The sequence below is a fragment of the Chionomys nivalis genome, chromosome 1, assembly GCF_950005125.1.
Source record: "Chionomys nivalis chromosome 1, mChiNiv1.1, whole genome shotgun sequence".
In the NCBI taxonomy this organism is placed as follows: Eukaryota; Metazoa; Chordata; class Mammalia; order Rodentia; family Cricetidae; genus Chionomys; species Chionomys nivalis.
The window spans coordinates 142,961,220-142,980,401 of NC_080086.1; the positions used below are offsets into that span (position 1 = coordinate 142,961,220).

A 19,182-nucleotide genomic window follows, 5' to 3' on the forward strand; every position below is an offset into this window, starting at 1 on the left:
TGTGGGAGTCACTTAATCCAGAACCCAGAATCTGAGGAAGATCTTATAATTTAGGGTGGTTAGAAAGATGGAAAGGTGGCAGCGGGGGGGGGGGAGGCACCTCTAGAGATATGACTTGGTGGTTAAGAGTACTTGCTCCTTTTACAAAGGTCCCAGGTTCGATTCCCAGCAACTTCCAGGGCAGTTCACAACTGCACCTAACTTCAGTTCCAGGGTATCCAGTACCCTCTTCTGATTCAATGGTAGATACACAGACATACACTCAGGCAAAAATTCCAATACACACGGGTGGTGGTGGTACATGCCTTTGATCTAGCACTCAGGAGGCAGAGGCAGGCAGATCTCTGAGTTCGAGGACAGCCTAGGTTATAGGCTGAATTCCAGGACAGCCAGGACTATACAGAGAAAGCCTGTTCCTCCCTGAGGACAGTGACTTGAGTCTGCTCGTGAGCCCTGAGTGGAAGTCAATATCTGCACCAGCTAAGAATCTATACAACTTTTAACTGATAACCGGTCAGCACTACGATAAAGGTAGGTACAATAAATCAAAGATGAGCATCCATGCTCCTTAGCTAAGAAGTCCCAGGTTAGTGCACTTCTGAGTCTGGTAAGAACCCCAGGTTTCTCTCTCAGCAGAGAATTTGATGATGTTCAGGAAGGGAAGCAGACACATTCTAAAGGGCAATTCCCGGTCAGTGAGCCTCTAGAAAAGTCGTGCATTGAAATAAGCCCCACCTTGAAATTTTGTCCACCTCCAAACTCAGGTTGGTGGCTTTTGTCGGGAGCCCACTGGGGAATCTGAAATGAACCCTCTGACACAGCGGCCCTGGGGAGAGTGGGGCTGCAGGGCTGAGGTGAGGGCAGCTCCTCCTTGTAGCTGGTTGCTAGTGTGCTCTGAGAACACACCCTGTGGAGGACAAGCATCACAAAGGCCCCCGTGTGACCTTAGGAAAAGTCCTTGAAAACAGTGAAACAAGAGTCTCCATTGAAATCTGGAATCCATTCCAGTCTCACACAGGAAGAAAATTAGGCAAAGAACAACAAAGCCCGCAGTTGAGAGAAACCTGGGGAGGCTCTATCTGACATTAAAATCGTGGAAGACTTTTTTTTTCTTACTGCTTGGTATTTCCTAAAGTCTTTTCATCTGTGCAGCCCCGAAGCTGGTAGAAAATACTGTACGGCTAAGAGAGGGCAGTAGCCAAGTGAGCCATCAGCAAAGTGAGTGGAGTCAGGACAGAAACACTGACTGATGTGGTGAAGTCCACCTGACCCTTCTCCAAGCTGCTATTGCACAGTGGATGCTATTCTTCCAAATGCTAGCAGCCAACGCTGCTGTTTTCCCCTTTGGAATAATGTATTGGTCATAACAGGGGCAACAGAGGTGACCGCTGGGAGCCAAGAGAAAAGCCGCACTTCCCAGGCACCGATGCTGAGATCCAGCTCATGAGTCCAGATATCACCAGCCTGGAAAGGTTTATTCACTCAGAACATCAATCAGCAGAGTGGCGTGCTCACTTCATGCCTTGAACTCAGGGAGCGTTTGTGGGGTAACACCGTTCTCTTAAGAACAGACCAAGTCTCATTGGTTCCCAGCTAACATTACTCACAACTAATTAGCCATATCATGTGATTCAGTTCATGTGAGTAAATTACCATAGACCTGTGCCACCTTTGGAAGCATTGTACTTATTTGGCAGCAAGAAGAGAGGTGGGATTTTTTTTTTTCTTTTTAGTTGAAGAGTGTCATTAAGACCCAGCGAAAATCAATTGTCAGGGATACATGGTTTGAAATCATATTTTACATCCCGTCTCTAGTTGGTCCGAAAGAAGGTCACGGATCTCATAGCAAGTAAGAAGACTGCAGGATCCTTTAGCTGGGGACAGAAGACACCAGACACATTTACTCATACACGTACGAATAGTTTAATTTTGTTTCTTCTTAAGCACCTTTATAGTTCATTTTTATTTTCCTTTAAAAAGGAGGGGGGCGGTAGATGGCATTGCTTTGGTCTCCAAAACAGATGCCAGTTTGAACTTTATTTTGCCAGCAAGTATTTGGTTTGGCTCTGTGGGGCGTGAGTTGAAAAATATTTGCCGATTCCAAAAAGACTTAGCGAGCTTTGCTGCGGACGCCGTGCCATCTGGCACATCACAGGGTCTGTGGTGGAGCAAAGAGAGCTCTCTCGACCACAGATTTCATTTGCCCAGGGGAGCCAGCACTGGGGTTTAGTTGATTCTAGGGGTCAAGCAATTACAGGTCAAATGGGTTAGTTTCCCCAAAGCAGGTTGGGGGAGGGAGTAGGGCAGATTCCACCCCCACGTACATGATGGATAACTTTCAGAATGATCCACAGTATCGTCACACCGATTGTCACACACCATCAGTGCTGTCTACCAGCATACAAGATAAACACCCACTTCTAGAGAGTACCACCCTCATCAGATACAAAAGAGAAGGAACAGAAGAACCATGCTGCAAGGCGTTTTGGCCATCCGATGGGAATTGTTGGAATATAACTATATTCAGAGAGAATGGCTGCTTCCTGTAACTCGGCTAAACCGTGTCAGAAAATCGACTCTACATGGCTGAGAGACAAGAACCTCCTTTATTAAGACTTAGTAGAATATAGACGCACAGATCTATCTCGGAAGACTGGCCACACTGGCCCTGAACATCAGAGGTTAAAGGTCACTGGAGGTTGTCAAGTGTGGTCATGCCACACAGATGGCCAGAAAAGAAGACACCCATCCTTTCAAACCAGTGTCACATGTAAGAGCTATGCAAAATAATAACTAATAATAATACAGCTTTCCTATAACTGTGGACATGTAGGAACTGAAAGTCTGTTTTATGACATTGGGTGAGAAGAGTGACTTCAGAGATGTAGCTAGGCTATAGAGTTCCACAATATTTTGTTATTTCACACAATGAGCAAATAAAAAAATAGTGGGGCATATTATACCCTAACTCCTATGTATTTCCCCAAATTTCTCAACACCCTTTCTTTAACACCAAATGCTAAGCCCTGGCTTGGGAAATGATTATCTGATGCAGGAAACCTATAACAAATATCTAGAAGACCAAGTCAGCCTCTCCAATCGCCTTTCCAGAGAAATCCCTGTTCACCAGAATGAAGAACGGAGCGCTCTCTTAACTGAGGGTTGGAAACAGACCAGAACTCAACGTCACAATCACGAGCAATGTAACGAATAGATGACGGAAGCTCTTTCTTACCATTTTGGCTTCTGAATGCATTGGCTGGACTTGGGGAGAAGCACAGGGGTTGCTGAGGTTGGGGCCTTGCATGCCCATGATGCTGGAGTTCACCGACATTTGTCTCTCCATCTGCGAGAAAGGGAGGTAACACGATTAGAAGCCTAGCAGGGCAGCGGAGGCTACAGATGAAGCTGCACTTTGGTCGGGGTTTGGGGAGGTCATTAAGCATTTCCCTGAAGAGTTGAGGAACCACAGGTCTGGTGCAGGGAGTAATGCTCTCTTGAATCTTGAACCTGAGCACATCAAAGAATCACCCAGTTCTGTGTGCTCCCTAGAAGATTCCCCATGCCAAGAGGAACTGCCTGGTCTGGCAGATGTTGCCAAAGAAAACCACCAAATGTTTCTGCTTCGCTACACACTTCAACCATCTCCAGTCATATTTAATTTTGTTGCTATAAAGAATAATAGATGCATACAATGTTAAAAGATTATACAGTGTACCAAATGGTTACCTTAGGATGCCTTGGGCATTAATTTACCTGAACTTTTATATAGTAAACATGAATTATTCAGAAGACAAAAAAGAAAATTTTAAAGCAACTGTGTCTCCTGTAGTGCTTCTCTCTGCCTTTATAGGGTATTAACATAGTCAGCACAGCCCAGGGCATGATGGCAAAGCTGTTATCTTTGCACTTGATGGGCAAAGGAGGAAGGATCATGACTTGGAGGTCACCCTAAGTGACTCGAGTTCTAGACCAGCCTGAGCTACACAGTAATACCCCATATCAAAAACAAAACAAAACAAAACAAAGAACCATAGTGCCATCCCCCGCCCCGACACACACACACACTAATTGACCCTAAAATATCTCCTACCCTTAACCTGGCCATGAGTCCACACAGCTCTAGTGTGAGGCCCCACAGCAGACTAGGCTTTCTGTGAGGAAGAAAGAGGCTGGGGGACGGGGATTACACATCACAGATGAACAGTTTAGTGTATGTGTCCTCTTGCTAGGCTACCATTGCCTGCCATTAATAGCGCTGCAATCTATAAACAGAGAGCCGGCATCTTCAGGGAATCCTATAGGCAATCACAGGATGAGGGCACTTTACCTGACTCCTTTGGAATAAATGTCGTTTCTCAATTTTAGATGTTTTAGGATTTTATAACATTTATATGTACATAATTCAGGTGATGGAATCGATTTCTAAACATGAAACACATTAATATTTCATGTACTGCTTATATATACAATCTATAGTTGATATACTAAGTCTTAGTGCTCCTTGCCCCCAAAAGGTTTCAGATTTTGGATTTACAGATCAATCAACTTGCATAGCGTAATTTCTGTGTCAGTACCGAAAGGATACATATGGTCAGTAATACTGTGTGTTACGGAGAAAAATAGTACTTTCAAAGAAGAATGAAATAAATATACTTCTATCACGCAGGAAATAATCAGGCTGCCTGCTGGGGACACAGTGATGCCTCAGTGTATTTCTCCCAAAAAAATAGAGATGTGCTTAGAAATTTGGGGGTTTCCATTCTCTGACTTAGCCTGCGTGATTTTGGAAAGTAGAGAGTTTCTTATCCATGAAGGTCAAGGTGGAGTGTGGAAGCTCCCCGCCCACTCCGGGGCAAGTTTTGGAGTAGTCTGAGTGAGATGATCTTGTAAAGGCCGCTTAGGAGGCTGAGCTTCAGTGGCTGTGATTCCTTTGGTATTGACCCTGGCAGAGGCACCCGGTTACTATGCTCTTTTGAGCAGTCGGGTGGTGCCAGCCGAAAACTTTCTTCTAAGGTGGATACGAGTCTTTCCTTAGCCTGGATAAGCTGGCCTGTTATCCCCCAGGGGTGTGGGGAACGGTGTCAAGAGAAGTTAATGAAGGCCAGCTTCTTGAGGCCTTGACAATTCAGCAAAATAAAACACCCATCCCCATGTGTGCTAACTCTCTAGGCAGCGTGGGTATTCTACTTTTAAATCATTTGAGTTGTGATTAAATATACTTAACATAAAATTTACCATTTAACCCGTTTTAAGAGCTCTTGAGTTGAGTATCATTAAGAACATTCTCACAGGCTGTAATTAAGTTGTGAAGAATTCAAGAAATGCACCTTCACTTAGACCTTTTGCCCCCAGAGGCCAAGCAATCAGAGGAATGGAGCTGCATTAGTCCCTTTATTCCAATGAGGATCTTTTAGGGAGGGAAATCAAAGCCCAGGTGAGCTTTGCCTTCCAATTCTAGAAGGATGAAATATTCCATCTACACAGGGGTGAGAGTAGCCTGCTTACAGATTCCTGGCAAGAAGTCAACAATCCTGCTCATTTTTTTTTTAAAGTAGTTGTCTATGATTGTTACTGCTCTGTTACACAAAATGCTGGCTCTGACCAGGCTGTCTTCTGCATCCGTTAAAAGGAAAGCCTGGATTCTCCATCTTGCTGACTACCACCAGGTAGAGTGTGAGCAAGCGTCACCTGACAGCAAGCACCCGGAGCTTTGTTGGGCCAGTGGCCTGCCTGCACCACAGCCTGACTTTAGAGAGCTGACAGGAACAGAACGGCCTTGCTGAATGCCCAGCAGCATTTTACCACTGTGACTAAATGACTCAGCAAGGGTTAGGGTGTCGCTCAGTGGTAGAAGCCCCCTAAACATGAGGAGGCCTGGGTTCCCATCTCCAGTTGCACAAAAGCACCCATAAGAAGGATTCCCTCTCTTCTCACTCTGGAAAGCAAGACCTGGAGTACCCACAAGTTAGGAAGCTCTTATAAAGATAAATGGGTGCCCATTTCCCCAAATTGTGGAGTCATTTGACTTTCAAGATAATATGAAATCACTACTTGGGAAGTCCTTGAAGGCAGCACCTGCCTTGCACTCCCTGGTGGAGCCTTAGCATCTAGCAGTTTCTGGTGCACAGGAAGTGTGCAGCATGAATGAAAGAATGAATAGATAGATAATAGATAGATAGATAGATAGATAGATAGATAGATACATAGATAGATACATAGATACATAGATACATAGATACATAGATAGATAAGTAGATAGATAGATAGATAAGTAGATAGATAGATAGATAGATAGATAGATAGATACATACATACATACATACATAGATAAGTAGATAGATAGATAAGTACATAGATAGATAGATAGATAGATGATAGATAGATAAGTACATAGATAAGTAGATAGATAGATAGATAGATATAGATAAGTACATAGATAGATAGATACATAGATAAGTACATAGATAGATAGATAGATAGATAGATAGATAGATAGATAGATAGATAGATAGATAGATAGACAGATAGACAGATTGATCATGTACTTTGGATCTAACTTTTGCGAAGGGCGTGGCCTGGAAGCATTTTATCGTGAAACAATTAAGAATCCCACCTTCATCTAATTTCAGTTTGGATGCCCGGGTCCTCGAGATCTCCCAAGGCAGGGACTTTCAGGGAAGGAGCAGCCTTGACTGACAGTCCAGAAGACAGAGTCACAGCACAGGAGCTGGTAACGTGACTAAGGAAGAAGAACCTGGATTTCAAGGGTCTGGGGATCCTGGGGATATTTCTTTGAGGTTTTACTTCGATTTTCACGAATGACTTCGGCTTTCCCGAAGCATGACACTATTGGTATTTTGAGTCAAATACTTCTGTGTTGTGGGAGTATTCTGTATATTGTGAGACACTTGACAGTATCCTTAGCTCCTCTCCACTAAACACCGACCATACTTGGCACTCCATTCCTGTTATGACACCAACATTCTCTCCAGACATTGCCTACTATTCCCCTGAGAGGCAACATGACCCTCCCACCCTTACTGTCCATCACTGCTCTGCATGACACCTGCTGCCAGGACAGCTATATTCCTCCATGGACTATGGTTTGGGAACTTCTGTAGGGGACATGCTCCTGACTTTTTGTTTACATTGGCTCTTGACCATTTACCTGAATCTTCTGCTTCTTTCTATCCTAAAGCATTTGCAGTGGATCAAGCCAGGATAGGATAAAGTAGAAAGAGGGGTGCTAGATTTTCAGGGTTTTCAGCTCCCATCATCCTGGAAATGACAGCTTAACTATATAGAAACAAAGGATCTCTGGAGTGGCATTTTTCTAGGTATTGTGTGGAAATACTGAGAAGAAAATTACTTTGGGCAAGTGGGACGTAGCAGCTGAGTGAGGCCTGGTCAAAATCTCCATGAAATTTGAACTGAATGAAAGCAGGGATTTCTGTATTAATAGTGATGTTCTCCTTGGTCAACCAGTCCAGGAGAAATAACCAGATCCTCCACCTATCCTCTAGCTCGAGTGTACGAAGGGCTTCCAGCCTGGACCACCAAGCATTTGTAGTGGGCAGGTCCATTTGTCTGAACTGCGCTCACACGATCTTTTCTGTTCCACAGCCTACCCCACTAACTGAGCCAATGGCTCAATAGGAGATAATCTGAGCGGCTTGGTGTGAAGTGAGATCTGGGTTCCATTCACACTCTTCACTCACACACAGTGTTGCTTTAGACCTTAAGCCTTCAATTGTTTGCTCTCTAGCTCTTCATCTCCTTGGGGTTACCATGAGCACAAAGTGGCACAATCCAGTTGACAACACCCTAAGATGCTAAAAGGGTCATGCTCAGTGTGTTGTGGGAGGGTTGCTAACTGGGTTGTCAGACTGCTTCTACGGCTTTCAAGAGTTCCTGTGGGCCGGGCAGTGGTGGCGTACGCCTTTAATCCCAGCACTCGGGAGGCAGAGGCAGGCAGATCTCTGTGAGTTCGAGACCAGCCTGGTCTACAAGAGCTAGTTCCAGAACAGGCTCCAAAACCACAGAGAAACCCTGTCTCAAAACAAACAAACAAACAAACAAACAAACAAAAAACAAGAGTTCCTGTGGTCCTGTTTATTAAAGCTTAATGCAAGGAACAATGAGGAAGATGGAAAGAGGGAAGAGTCCTAAAAGAGAGCAAGTCTTCCTCTGCTCCCCTCCGTCTCCCCATGCAGAAGGGAAGCAGTATATAGAAAATGCATAGAACATGCTGAGTGTAGAAACGCTTGAGGTCAGGTGGAATGCACGTGCCTTGTGACCCAGCACCAAAAGTTGAGACGAGAGTTCAAGGCCAACCTGAGCTGCACAGTGAGACCCTATTTCAAACAAAAATCAACAAGTCAGGAGTCAGACTCTTAGATTTAGATCTCGACTATCACCCACCAGATGTATACCCTTAGCCAGGAGGCAGAACCCTGGGAGTCCCCTCTTTCTCATCTGTGACACCAGTATACAAGTACGTCCCTCAGTGATGTGCTGGGAAGGAAAAGAGAATGCACCCATCACTTGGTAGTTGAAAGACCAGACTTTGGAGCCAGGATTCCTGACTTCAGAATCCAGATCTCTGCTTCTTGGATGAACAAGTCACTGACCTAATTTTCTTCTTTCAAAAGGTAGGAACCACTACAGACCTCCTTACAGGGCCATTTCGTGTGCTGACAAAGTTCATGTAATAAGCACTTGGAAACTGATACCATTCATAGAACGGGAAGTGCATGAATACAGATTACCAGCTAGCAAATGTGATCATTCCATCAGTGCCCTGGGTTCTATCTAGAACCATCACTATCCATTGGATGCCCCTGTATATGATTCATGATGAGGACACAGAACTGCAGTCATCCCTTGGTGTCCTTGGAAAGTAGCACTAGAACACCAGCCTCTGCCTTGGTACCCAGAACTGAGACTGTTTAAGTCCCTTGTACACAATTCGCATATAATCTGCATGTCCCTCCAATTTATTCTGTATTATATTTCACTACCTAACACAATAGCAATGCTCTGTAAAAAGTTGCTAAACCAAGTTTGAAGAATAATAAGCAGAAAAGTCTGTAGGTGTTTAAAAATATGCATTTTTAAACAATATTTTCAGTCCAAGGTCAGCTGAATTTTGAGTGTGGAATCACAGGTAGAGGGCTGACTATGGCTATAAAGCAATATCTTTTTGAACAAATTAAATTCCTTGGGTGTGGCGGGCTCACTTGCCCCCAACAGGTGGAATAGACCCTGCTTCACAGATAAAGCCCCAAAAGACCAGAGAGGCCTATGGGTGGGCACCTGACTACAATGTGCAATTTGACCCGCAGCTCCAACACACTCAGAGGCCACTGCCTTCTTCCCCGGAAGCTCAGATCTCAGCATCTACTTTTCTCTCCAGAGCCTCAGTACTAACGGGGAATCACTATAAGCTCCCCCCACTCAAAAATGCTTACGGGCATCAAGACGGCAGAAGATCCTGGCATGGTGGGGTTGGGCAGGGTCCCAGGCATGGAGGCCGGCAGGGGCTGCCTCTGTCTGTTGTGGAGATGGAGCAGAGATGATAGAGAGCCTGGGACAGGCCTGGGGACAAAGAGAAACAGAAAAACAAAAAACAAAAACAACACATTATTCCTGATGGCCTGGGTCTGTTACCCAGCATCCAAAACCGACGGGGACACCAACATCACAGGCAAACAGATCAGATCCTCTGATGGGAGAGTCACATAATTGAGGATATTAGGGAAATAATAACAAATAAAATACATGCCTGGTTTCCTTTGCTGCTTCCTAGTTAATACATCAAATTCTACTTCATTTCCTGACCCGTTATCTAACTGATGTTCATTGGAAATATGCTGGTGTGTCTCCAATGGCCTCTGCTTCTAAGCAAGAAACTGTAGCAGACTGCCCAGTTTATTCCAGGCTCAGCCTCTGGAGTGTCTTAGTGTTGAGAGTCTGGGTACACTGGTATTTTAGCACACGCCTTTGCCCTGAAGCCTGCCTGACTTTGCTCCAGGTTCAAGTTCATTCCACAGTAACAGAGCAAGCTCCATTCATGTATTCCTGGCAGAAATACTCCTTGACTTTTTTTTTCTTTTTTTGTAGTTCCACTACGAGTGGAAAAAAACAAAGTTAGGGCACAAACAAATGCAGCTGGACCACGGGGCTTGGCACTGAACTCAGCCTTTCTTAGAGAAGTCCAGAGTTCAGCCCCCTATTACCAATCTCTCATTTCATAATAATGTGAGGTGTTAGGCTGTTTGACAGAAACTGATTTGGACCTGATATGCAGGATTCGAGTCAGCATTTCCCAGGGGAGTGCATAGTTTGAAAATTTCACTTCAACTTGCCAAAAAAAAAAAAAAAAAATTAAGAACCTGAAATTGATTTAATGAGCCAAGGAATGTGGAGCTGAGGGGAAAAGGGGGTTATTTGTGTTTATTAAAAATAGCAAACAAGTGACCTTGTGGCAATCTCCTCGTATGTCAGCTCTCTGGAGCTGGATAAACATCAAGTCATGAAATTAAAGTAAATGGCAAACAGAAAAGGCCCTGAGTCTTCTATATTCAATCCTTTAATCCTATATGTCCCACTTCCAGAATTGGTGAGTTTTCTAGAAATAATAAATCATGTGATTCATTCTGCCAAAAACTGGGTAAGGTTACAGTTAAAGGGGTTCTGTGTAGGCCACAGCCTTCCTTCAACATGGAGAACCCTGGTCCCTCCACAGCCCCAGGAGAGCACAAGGCTTTGGCTAGAGTTTAACCCGGGCATCCTAGCCCAGCATGGCAGCAAAGTCCAGAGAGCCCCATGAACCTGTCCAAAGCCCCGGTAGAGTACATGGCACTGTCTGGAGCCTTGGTAGAACATCATGGTACCATGAGGGCCTCAGCAGAGTGCCACACCCAGTCCAGAATCCCATCACAGCACCAAGGCACTTTGTGGAGCCGTCAGGATGCTACAGCTCAGTTTAGGGTCACAGCTGAGCAGTGGAAGCAGCTACTCTTCCATGAAGTTCTGGTGACTTAGTGACTCAAAGAGAATCAGGGGCCGAGATGGGACAAGAGTGCCAGCAGGCTCTTCCTTCACATGGCTGTTAAAATTCCAAAGAAGATTAAGTTTTCCACTGTTTTTGCCCGAGAGCTCTCTTTGAAAATATAGCTGTTTATCACAGTTGCAGGCACCCTGGAAAGATTAGTCAGGAGTTAGTCAAGACTGAAATGCACAGGGAGTACATATGTGAAGACAAAGGCAGACAAAGCACAGCACAGAAGTTGCACGCATGTGCAGGGCTGCACTAATAGGGTATGAGTGAGAAGAAACTGAAGTAGGTTAGCATAGAAAGCTTACAACAATGGACTGAGTATTTTCAAATATATCACTAAGGCTATTTCTTAACATGTGCCCTGTGGACCTCTGCAGAGTAGACCCGACCATGGGGACTAGATTAGGTGTGAATGTCCTTAGGCTTCCACGGTTTCATCAGGCTTTGGGGGTCTAGCTGCCCCCAAACACTACAGGGCAACAGTTCTAAACCAGTGGGTGGTAATGCCTTTGGGGGCCGAATGACCCTTTCACAGGGTCACCTGAGACTATCCTGCATATCTGATACTTACATTACAGTTCATAACAGTCGCAGAAATACAGTTCTGAAGCAGCAATGAAATAATGCAATGGGTGGGAGTCACCCCAACATGAGGAGCTGGATTAAGGGGTCTCGGCATTAAGAAGGTTGAGAACCACTGTTGATTGAGGTTATGACTTTACTCCATCACTAAGTCTCTTTAGAGAAAGTTAGCACAACCCAAGAGGTACAGAATGGAACCTGGTCAATAAACGACACTTGTTTGAAGTCTCCATTTTGATATTTGTTTGGGAACTTTGCTGAAAAGAGTTGCAGGTCGAACAGTTATTCGATGCTGGGGAGGTGGCTCAGTGGGGAAAATTACTCACTGATCTTTCAGGGGACCCGGGTTTAATTCCCATACCCTCAAGGAGGCTCACAATCATCCTAATTCCAGTCCTAGGGCATCTGATACCCTCCCTCTATTGGCTTCCTTGAACAGCAGGCACACATATGGTGCCCATACATACATGCAGAAAAAAGAAACACTCTTACACATAAAATTAAAATAAATAATTCTCTTATAAAAAACAATTCATTAGTAGTTCCCTCAGGTCCATAGTTCATCATCTGAATTACAGCTTCAGAAGAGGCAACATTCACCAAGAGCAAACTTTCTACAAAACTTGTCAACCAGCTCTATTCGCCCCAGCAGAACCCTATCCAAACTTCTATCCATGTGTGGACATCATCTGTCACCAAGTTGGTCACTAGGAGGAAGCTCCAAGTGCCGCTCCGAGAAAACAAAAACCCTTAAGAGGAAGACGGTTGAAATCTCTCTACTTGTTGTACTGGCCTGCAAGATAGTGCTCAAGAGGAGAGGGCAGAACATCTCTCACCACCATTTACCTTCCGTCTCTAACCTGATAATGTTAAAAAACGGACTTAGTCACCAGATGGTATTGGTGTGTGTGATTTTTTTTAAAAGAAGGAACTTAATTAAGCAATCCAATGGATATGAATGGAAATGGCAAAGTAATTCAATTTAAAATGAGTTTTCACTCTTCTCCGAAGGCTGGAAACTCCCAAGTGTATTGAATCACTAGGGAACGGAATATTTCATTTAATCCAATAATTAGGTTAGTTATTTCCACACCCTCCATAGACCTACTAGATTTTAAAATATCAAGTATTTCCTCTTTACTTAAGAAAGCCTTTCAGGGGACCTGGCTCCCCAGGGATGAGAAGAGTTTCCAAGAGATGCCAATCAGCCCAGTTAGCTATGTACGCTTGGAAGGAAATAAGACTACTCAAGATGCCTGTTTGCTTGAATCCTGAACAATTTCCACAATATTGTTTTCTATAGATTTTATAAATTAGCTCCTCAGACTGTTCTACCAAGCCAACGGAGTTTTTGGGTTCTTTACTTGACTATAAAGAGTGAAAACAGTAAGATCTGTATGTAACCATCATGGTTTACAGAATAAACAGGGCTGGGAATGTGCTTTGCTGGATGCAGTGTGCTTAGCAAGGGTGAGAACCTGAGTTAAACCTGAGTTAAGCCTGCACAGCAAACATGAAGAATTGTCCCCGTCAATAGGTCCAAAGAAACCATCCAATTATCCAGGCTATTCACACCACTGAAGCCAGAACAGTTGCAGGCATCATCTCATTCCCTTTGCATGTATTAATTAATTAATTTTGTATTTAATCTATAAACTCTTAAATAAAACTTCCTATGTTTAAGTTGCTATTTTCAAGTAATTTTCAGAATGTTTTCATGTCCTGTTTTCATGCGACCTGAAGCTATGCAGTACGGTAGGGTCATGTTGTTCCCTGGTACTCAGGAGTAAACTGAATTTAGATACAGTTCTCAATTGTCCACAGTCACACGCATCATGGAAGGGAGCAGAGCTTCCCTTCCCTCGCACCTCCGTGGTTCTTGTAACTAAGTTATTATTGATTTTTATGATAAAATAAATTCATGGTCCATTTCTTTTGATGTTCACATCACTCTCTGAACTCACCACTAAGTAGTGAAATTTCAGGATACTGCTAACACGAGAGGTCATTCACCCATGTAAAATTCTATTTTCTGTTTTTTTAAAAAAAACAAAACAAGTAAATAAATGAAAAACCTTCTCAACAACACATCAACTAGATTCTGCAAATCAGATGGCAAGAAAGCAGCGGTGTTGGGAAAACAAAGCCCCGACAGTCTTTCCTCCAGTGCAGGCTTGTTGCCATGAGCTAGTAATTCCAGACTTTGAGCAAGCTGAGCCTCCTTTTTAATAACCATATGCCTCTAGGTAAAGTATTTCTACTAAAAATTATTGAGGCATGGAACAAGGTAAATGTGTGAGCTCATGTTGGATTGTTCAATTACTGAACTGAGGCCGCATTAGGAGTTTTCCAACTTGACAGATTACTCCTCTTTATGCACTTGTATAAACACACCGCTTACGGCTGCAATCTATGTAAGCTTTTCTCCCAATTAAAATGTCAAGTATGACAGACTGTGTTTTCACTGTCCTTAGCAGAGTGATAGGTACCGTAGCAAGAGGTTTCATGTCCTCATTTTTCCCCCCAAAGGATGTTTTCCAGTCTGGGGGTGTCTGAACAGCCCAGGATGTGGCTGCCAGTCTCCCTTGCCCAAAGTCTGTCTCATTCTATCTAAGTAGCTGTGGGCCAGGCCTTCGGTCTGGGAGGTCTAAAGAAGGACTCTGTAGACTGACCTGCTTTCCCAGGCCTTCTAGCCATCCATGGTACCCTGTGATTCCTTATAGACTACTAGTACGGATAGATCTGCTATGGAGCCAAAGGGAAGAGGGTAACTCTCTCTCTCTCTCTCTCTCTCTCTCTCTCTCTCTCTCTCTCTCTCTCTCTCACACACACACACACACACACACACACACACACAGGGTTGGGGAGGCTCAGGATCTAGGCTGGCCAGATAGGAAACTAGTCTCTGCCGTATATTAGTTGAGAGAAACGCAGACGATGGAGACCCAGTTTGTGAAGTTTCAGAGGGAAAAATAACAAAAACAAAAACAATTCCATTGGGGCTATTTGTGCAGGATTGGATTGAGAATCCATGGTTGCTGGTCAAGCAAAGCTGAAGAAGTTGCTGTGATTAACAAGAGACTGGTACCTCTGAAATGAAAGCTCTGCCTTACAGGGGCAATGGATGCTAACTAGCTGGGGCTGGAACATCAGCTGTGACTAAGAGACCCGCATCTCCAAATCTTCTGCTAAGGATTTCCTCAGGGTTAGCAGCAGGATAAATTAGCTCAGCAATGAAAGGGAAGGCCAAGCCAACAGAGGCAAGCCTTTTCCTTCTGCCCTGCCTTCTAAAATCTGTGCTGTGAATAGGAGGTTCAGCCCACATTTGGTGTGGTTCTTCCTACATCACTTTAGCACTCAGGACAATTCCTTAGCTCAAGATCCCTGATGAGGCAATAATAATTGATAACAAGTTGACGTTAAAATCAACTATCATAAGTGGGTTGATCTTTCCTCATAGTATTAAATGATCTCTTACATGTTAATTCATTAAATATACTAAGTCAGAAAATAGGTGTTATTTCTCTCACTGTTCTGAAGCATTGCTCAAGCAACAGATTAAACATCACTGTCTTAGTTAGGTCTCTTTTGCTTGTGTTAAAACACCATGACCAAAACAACTTGGTTAGGAGAGGATTTGTTTTGCTCACAGGTTAGAGTTGATAGGTAAGTCAGGAGAAGTCAGGGCCAGAACTCAAGGCAGGAAAGTGGACTTTCTCAGCCTGCATTCTTATAGAACCCAGGTGCACCAGCCCAGGGGGTGCCACTGACCCAAGTGAGTTGGGCCCTCCCATGTCAGTCAGGCTTCCCCACAAGCCTATGGGGGCATTTTCTCATTGAGGATACCCTTTTTCCAAATAACTCTAGCTGTGCCAATTTAACCAAAACTAACCAGGGCAATCATATTTCCACTGACTAATTGTGATCTACAGTTAGATCTTTGAGACCCCGGAGCCTTTGCTTTAATTAAGGAATAGCAGTCTACAATGTTCAATGTTCCATGCATATCTATTTATTTAACAGTCCACCACCTTCAGAGTCCCAAGCCCTTCTCCAGAGGAAAGTGGACCCTTCTCACTCATAACTTCAGAGAACTGCAGAATGACATCACGTCATTTCTCAGAAAAGCCTCTTACAAATATTTCCTCAAATGGAACCAAACTAGTTCCCCTGAGATCAGTCTTTGGTGTCTTGTTTTTTTCCCTGACTAAAGCCAACAGAAGCAATAATTGGGAAAACAAGTAAGGTTTCTAATCCATATTTTTTTTAAAAAAATCATATAAATATTGCTTCAATTAAAAAATAGGTGAACTACCCTGTTACCTGCAACTTTTTTGAGTGAGCTCACACTTTGCAATGCCTCACTATTAAGGTCCTGAAGATAGATGGGAAATACAACAGTATTTCCCATTTCTGAGACACAGAACTAGAACTATTTAGCTCTAGGAAAAGCAACTTCGATGAAAGCCTGCCATCTCCCTTTCCAAGCAGGCTTAACTTCAAGGGCCTCGATGAGAAGGAGCTGCCCCTACCCTCGATGTCCCTGGCATACTTGTCTCTTGGTTACAGACATTCAGGTGCTCAGTTAGAGACCACTGCCTTTGGATCTATATCCTATTTTCTGCCCCGACAGAAAGCTCTATTTTTCCATTGGAAAAAAAAAAGTCAAATGGCAATGTCGACAGCACTGCTCTCTAACTTGTCGGGGGTTTGTAAGTCCACCTCCCTGTGACAGAACACAAATAAGTTCTAAGGCTTCTGCCTACCCACTCCCATAACTTTGCTCTGTTACCTCTAGTGCCCAGCCTTCGCTCCATTCCAGGAAGCACAACCTTCCTTCCAATCACAGACCTCCGACCTGAGTTGTTCTTATTCCCTTTCTGGGCAATCCCACTAGGTTGGGGCTGTTTAAAAATGCCCTCAATACACCCTGTACTTTTCATGTTAGTATTTATTGATACTTAATCTAGCAATTAATCTGTCAATCACTCATTGAAGATCCACCTAGTGGTGAGTGTGTTTCAAGTTGCTGTACATTCCCACGGGGAGGGGAATGATTTGCTTTCTTGGGTCATTGATGGAAAAATCCTTTACAAGTTTCCCTTTGCGATGCACACAACAACAAGAGATTAAGCAGGTTCCGGTGTCTCTTGAAGTTTCCTATTTCAATTTTCTCATCACAGTTCATCAGATTGAGTGATTTTCGCTCAGGTTTACAAGGCTTTCTGAGCAAGGTGAGGCCCTCACTGGGTTTTACTGTGTAGGGGAAAGAGACCAGAAGAATCTTTCCTTGCCCTTGTATAGAGATATAAATGACAATTATCTACTGTGGCAGGTGCTTCTAAGGCTTAGGGGGCGTAGAACACGTTGGGGGTCTTTCACAAATACATCTGGAATCAATGAAAGCATAGATACACGGGATCATATCTACTGGCAACGGCTACTGCATAACAGTATTCAAACAATTACCTTTGCTAAATTCTGGAAAGAACGTAACTGAATCTAAGTAATAAGTCCAACTCCAGGTCTCATCAACAGACTCACACAGCCCATCTCTGGTTCTCCGTTTTGGTACTGGAGATTGAACATAGAATCTTCCATTTCCAGTCATGAGAAACATTAGGTTCTATGCACTTTTTACTTGTGCCCCTTAAGTTAAACTCAAGCTTCCAGATGAGTAATAGGTCCATTTGGTTTTGTATCAACTGAACCAATTCCTATATCAAGTGATATTTGAGGCGTTTCATAGCAAAAGGCCAAGAATAGTTCCACACCCGCGTCTCCAAACTATGTAATGCTCCCAAGTTGAATGCATGCCTGACCATAGTGTTATCCTGCATAACACCCCAAGCTCTGCTGAGGTACCAGTTACCCCACACTGTGGTCAATTTACATAATCACTGCCAGGAGCCTCTGAAGCTCAGTTCACCACACAGTCTAAATCTGGGCCTCTGCGTTAGTCAACCAGATACTACTGATGTCTTTATTTTATAGACATCGTATCTGATGTCTTGGAAACCATAACTTCTTTCTCTTTAAGTGAAGGCCCGGCTGTGAGAAAGCCAATGGCAGTAAAATAATAATAATAATAGCAATACAGCCCGTGATCTGCATCCTGCTGGGGCCTTCGAGGGTTTTATAGCAGACGCTGGGCCTCCACTCGCAGAGGAGGGTTTATTAGGGCTTTCATGCACTTTAAGCAGATGGAGGAGTAATAGGAGGAGAAACCCAAGTTTACGGTCATTCTGTTAAGACTATTAAATCAGCTTTTCCCCTCCCGGCTTCTTTAATGACTGATTTCTGCCCCATTAATCTGAATTAGTCCTGCCATTGGGCTGATTCATTTGAGCTAACCCAAAACACGGCTAGATTCGGTTCTGATGTTCTATTCTCAGAAAAAAAAAAAAAAAAAAAAGAAATCCACTTCAAAGCGTGATATTCTTTTTTTCCTTGTAAAGCATTAACAGATCTTTGTAAAGATTTTTGTTGTTATTGTTGTTTTGTAAAAGATTCTAAATACCTGAGCAGTTTGGCGTTGGCCATGGGTCAGCCTTTCACACAGGAAGATAATGGTGCTTCAGTCAACCAACAAACTTCACGTCGCGTCAATCATTCATGAAGTCACACTTAGGAAAGTCACACCAGTGCAGAGCAGCAGACAGAAAAGACAGTGAATGTGGCTCCCAGAAGCGTGCACACCTCACTGGTGGGCAGAAAGCCTCCCTTTCTAGAAGCCTGTCTCTAAGCACAACCTCTTCCTCTTAATAAGCCTCCTGGCTTCCTAAAGGCGAGTAAGCGGGCCTGTGATTCGGAGCCTCGTCATTTACATGAGATTGCTGTTTTCCTCGTCCCCCAGAAATGAATAATTCATGGCAGCATTCACCACCACTCTCGCCTGCAGATTCTGCAGAGGCCCAGAGCTCCCTGGGTTCCTAGAGAGCATACAGTGCCCCACCCCCACCCCAGCTCTCCGCCAGCCACTCTGCCTAGGTTTCTCCTGGCTTTGCAGCTTGTCAGTCAGTATCTTTTAATTGAGTCTTTCTGGTAGAAACTGCCGTTGGCGCAAGCCCCTATGCCTAGACTCCAAATTTACAACTGAAGTTTGTCCCTGAAAGGCTTCAGCTCTAAGAAGCTGCAGTGGAGGCAGGGACTAGAAAATGCCTAGGGCATCTCTCCGTGGCCTTCACGAGCCTGTGGATCTCCTGGGCTTGATGCAGGCTCTAACACTTTTACCCAGCCTCTTTTGGAAACTCTAGGCAGCCCCCCTGCCCCCGCTCCAGGTTCATCACCAGGGAGGTCAAATTCATGACATTCTCCACCTTGTTTTTCACCAGGACCTTTCTACCCTTAAGGAGTTGGTGCCAGAATCCATTGCTCTGTGGGTATACTGGCAGAAGAGGGGATGTGTCTCTGGTCTAAAGGGAGTAGCTTTTGGGATACCATATATGCCTAGGCAACCAGCTGCTAGAAGCTTCATCTCCCGAGAGTAAGTATTGTATTGTATAGTATTCTATTCTATTCTATTCTATTCTATT

The 19,182-nt window shown here is 44.0% G+C and overlaps 1 protein-coding gene across 2 annotated transcripts in view; it reads right to left on the reverse strand.

Moving 5' to 3' along the window:
• Creb5 (cAMP responsive element binding protein 5) overlaps positions 1 to 19,182 on the reverse strand; it is a 315,746-nt gene that overhangs the window by 87,320 nt on the left and 209,244 nt on the right. For both annotated transcript variants that reach the window (XM_057777595.1, XM_057777588.1), the window contains 2 exons: positions 9,474 to 9,600; positions 3,236 to 3,346 (listed from right to left, as the gene is read on the reverse strand). In XM_057777595.1, the coding sequence (XP_057633578.1) occupies positions 3,236 to 3,346; positions 9,474 to 9,600 (238 nt within the window). The remainder of the gene's footprint in view (positions 1 to 3,235; positions 3,347 to 9,473; positions 9,601 to 19,182) is intronic.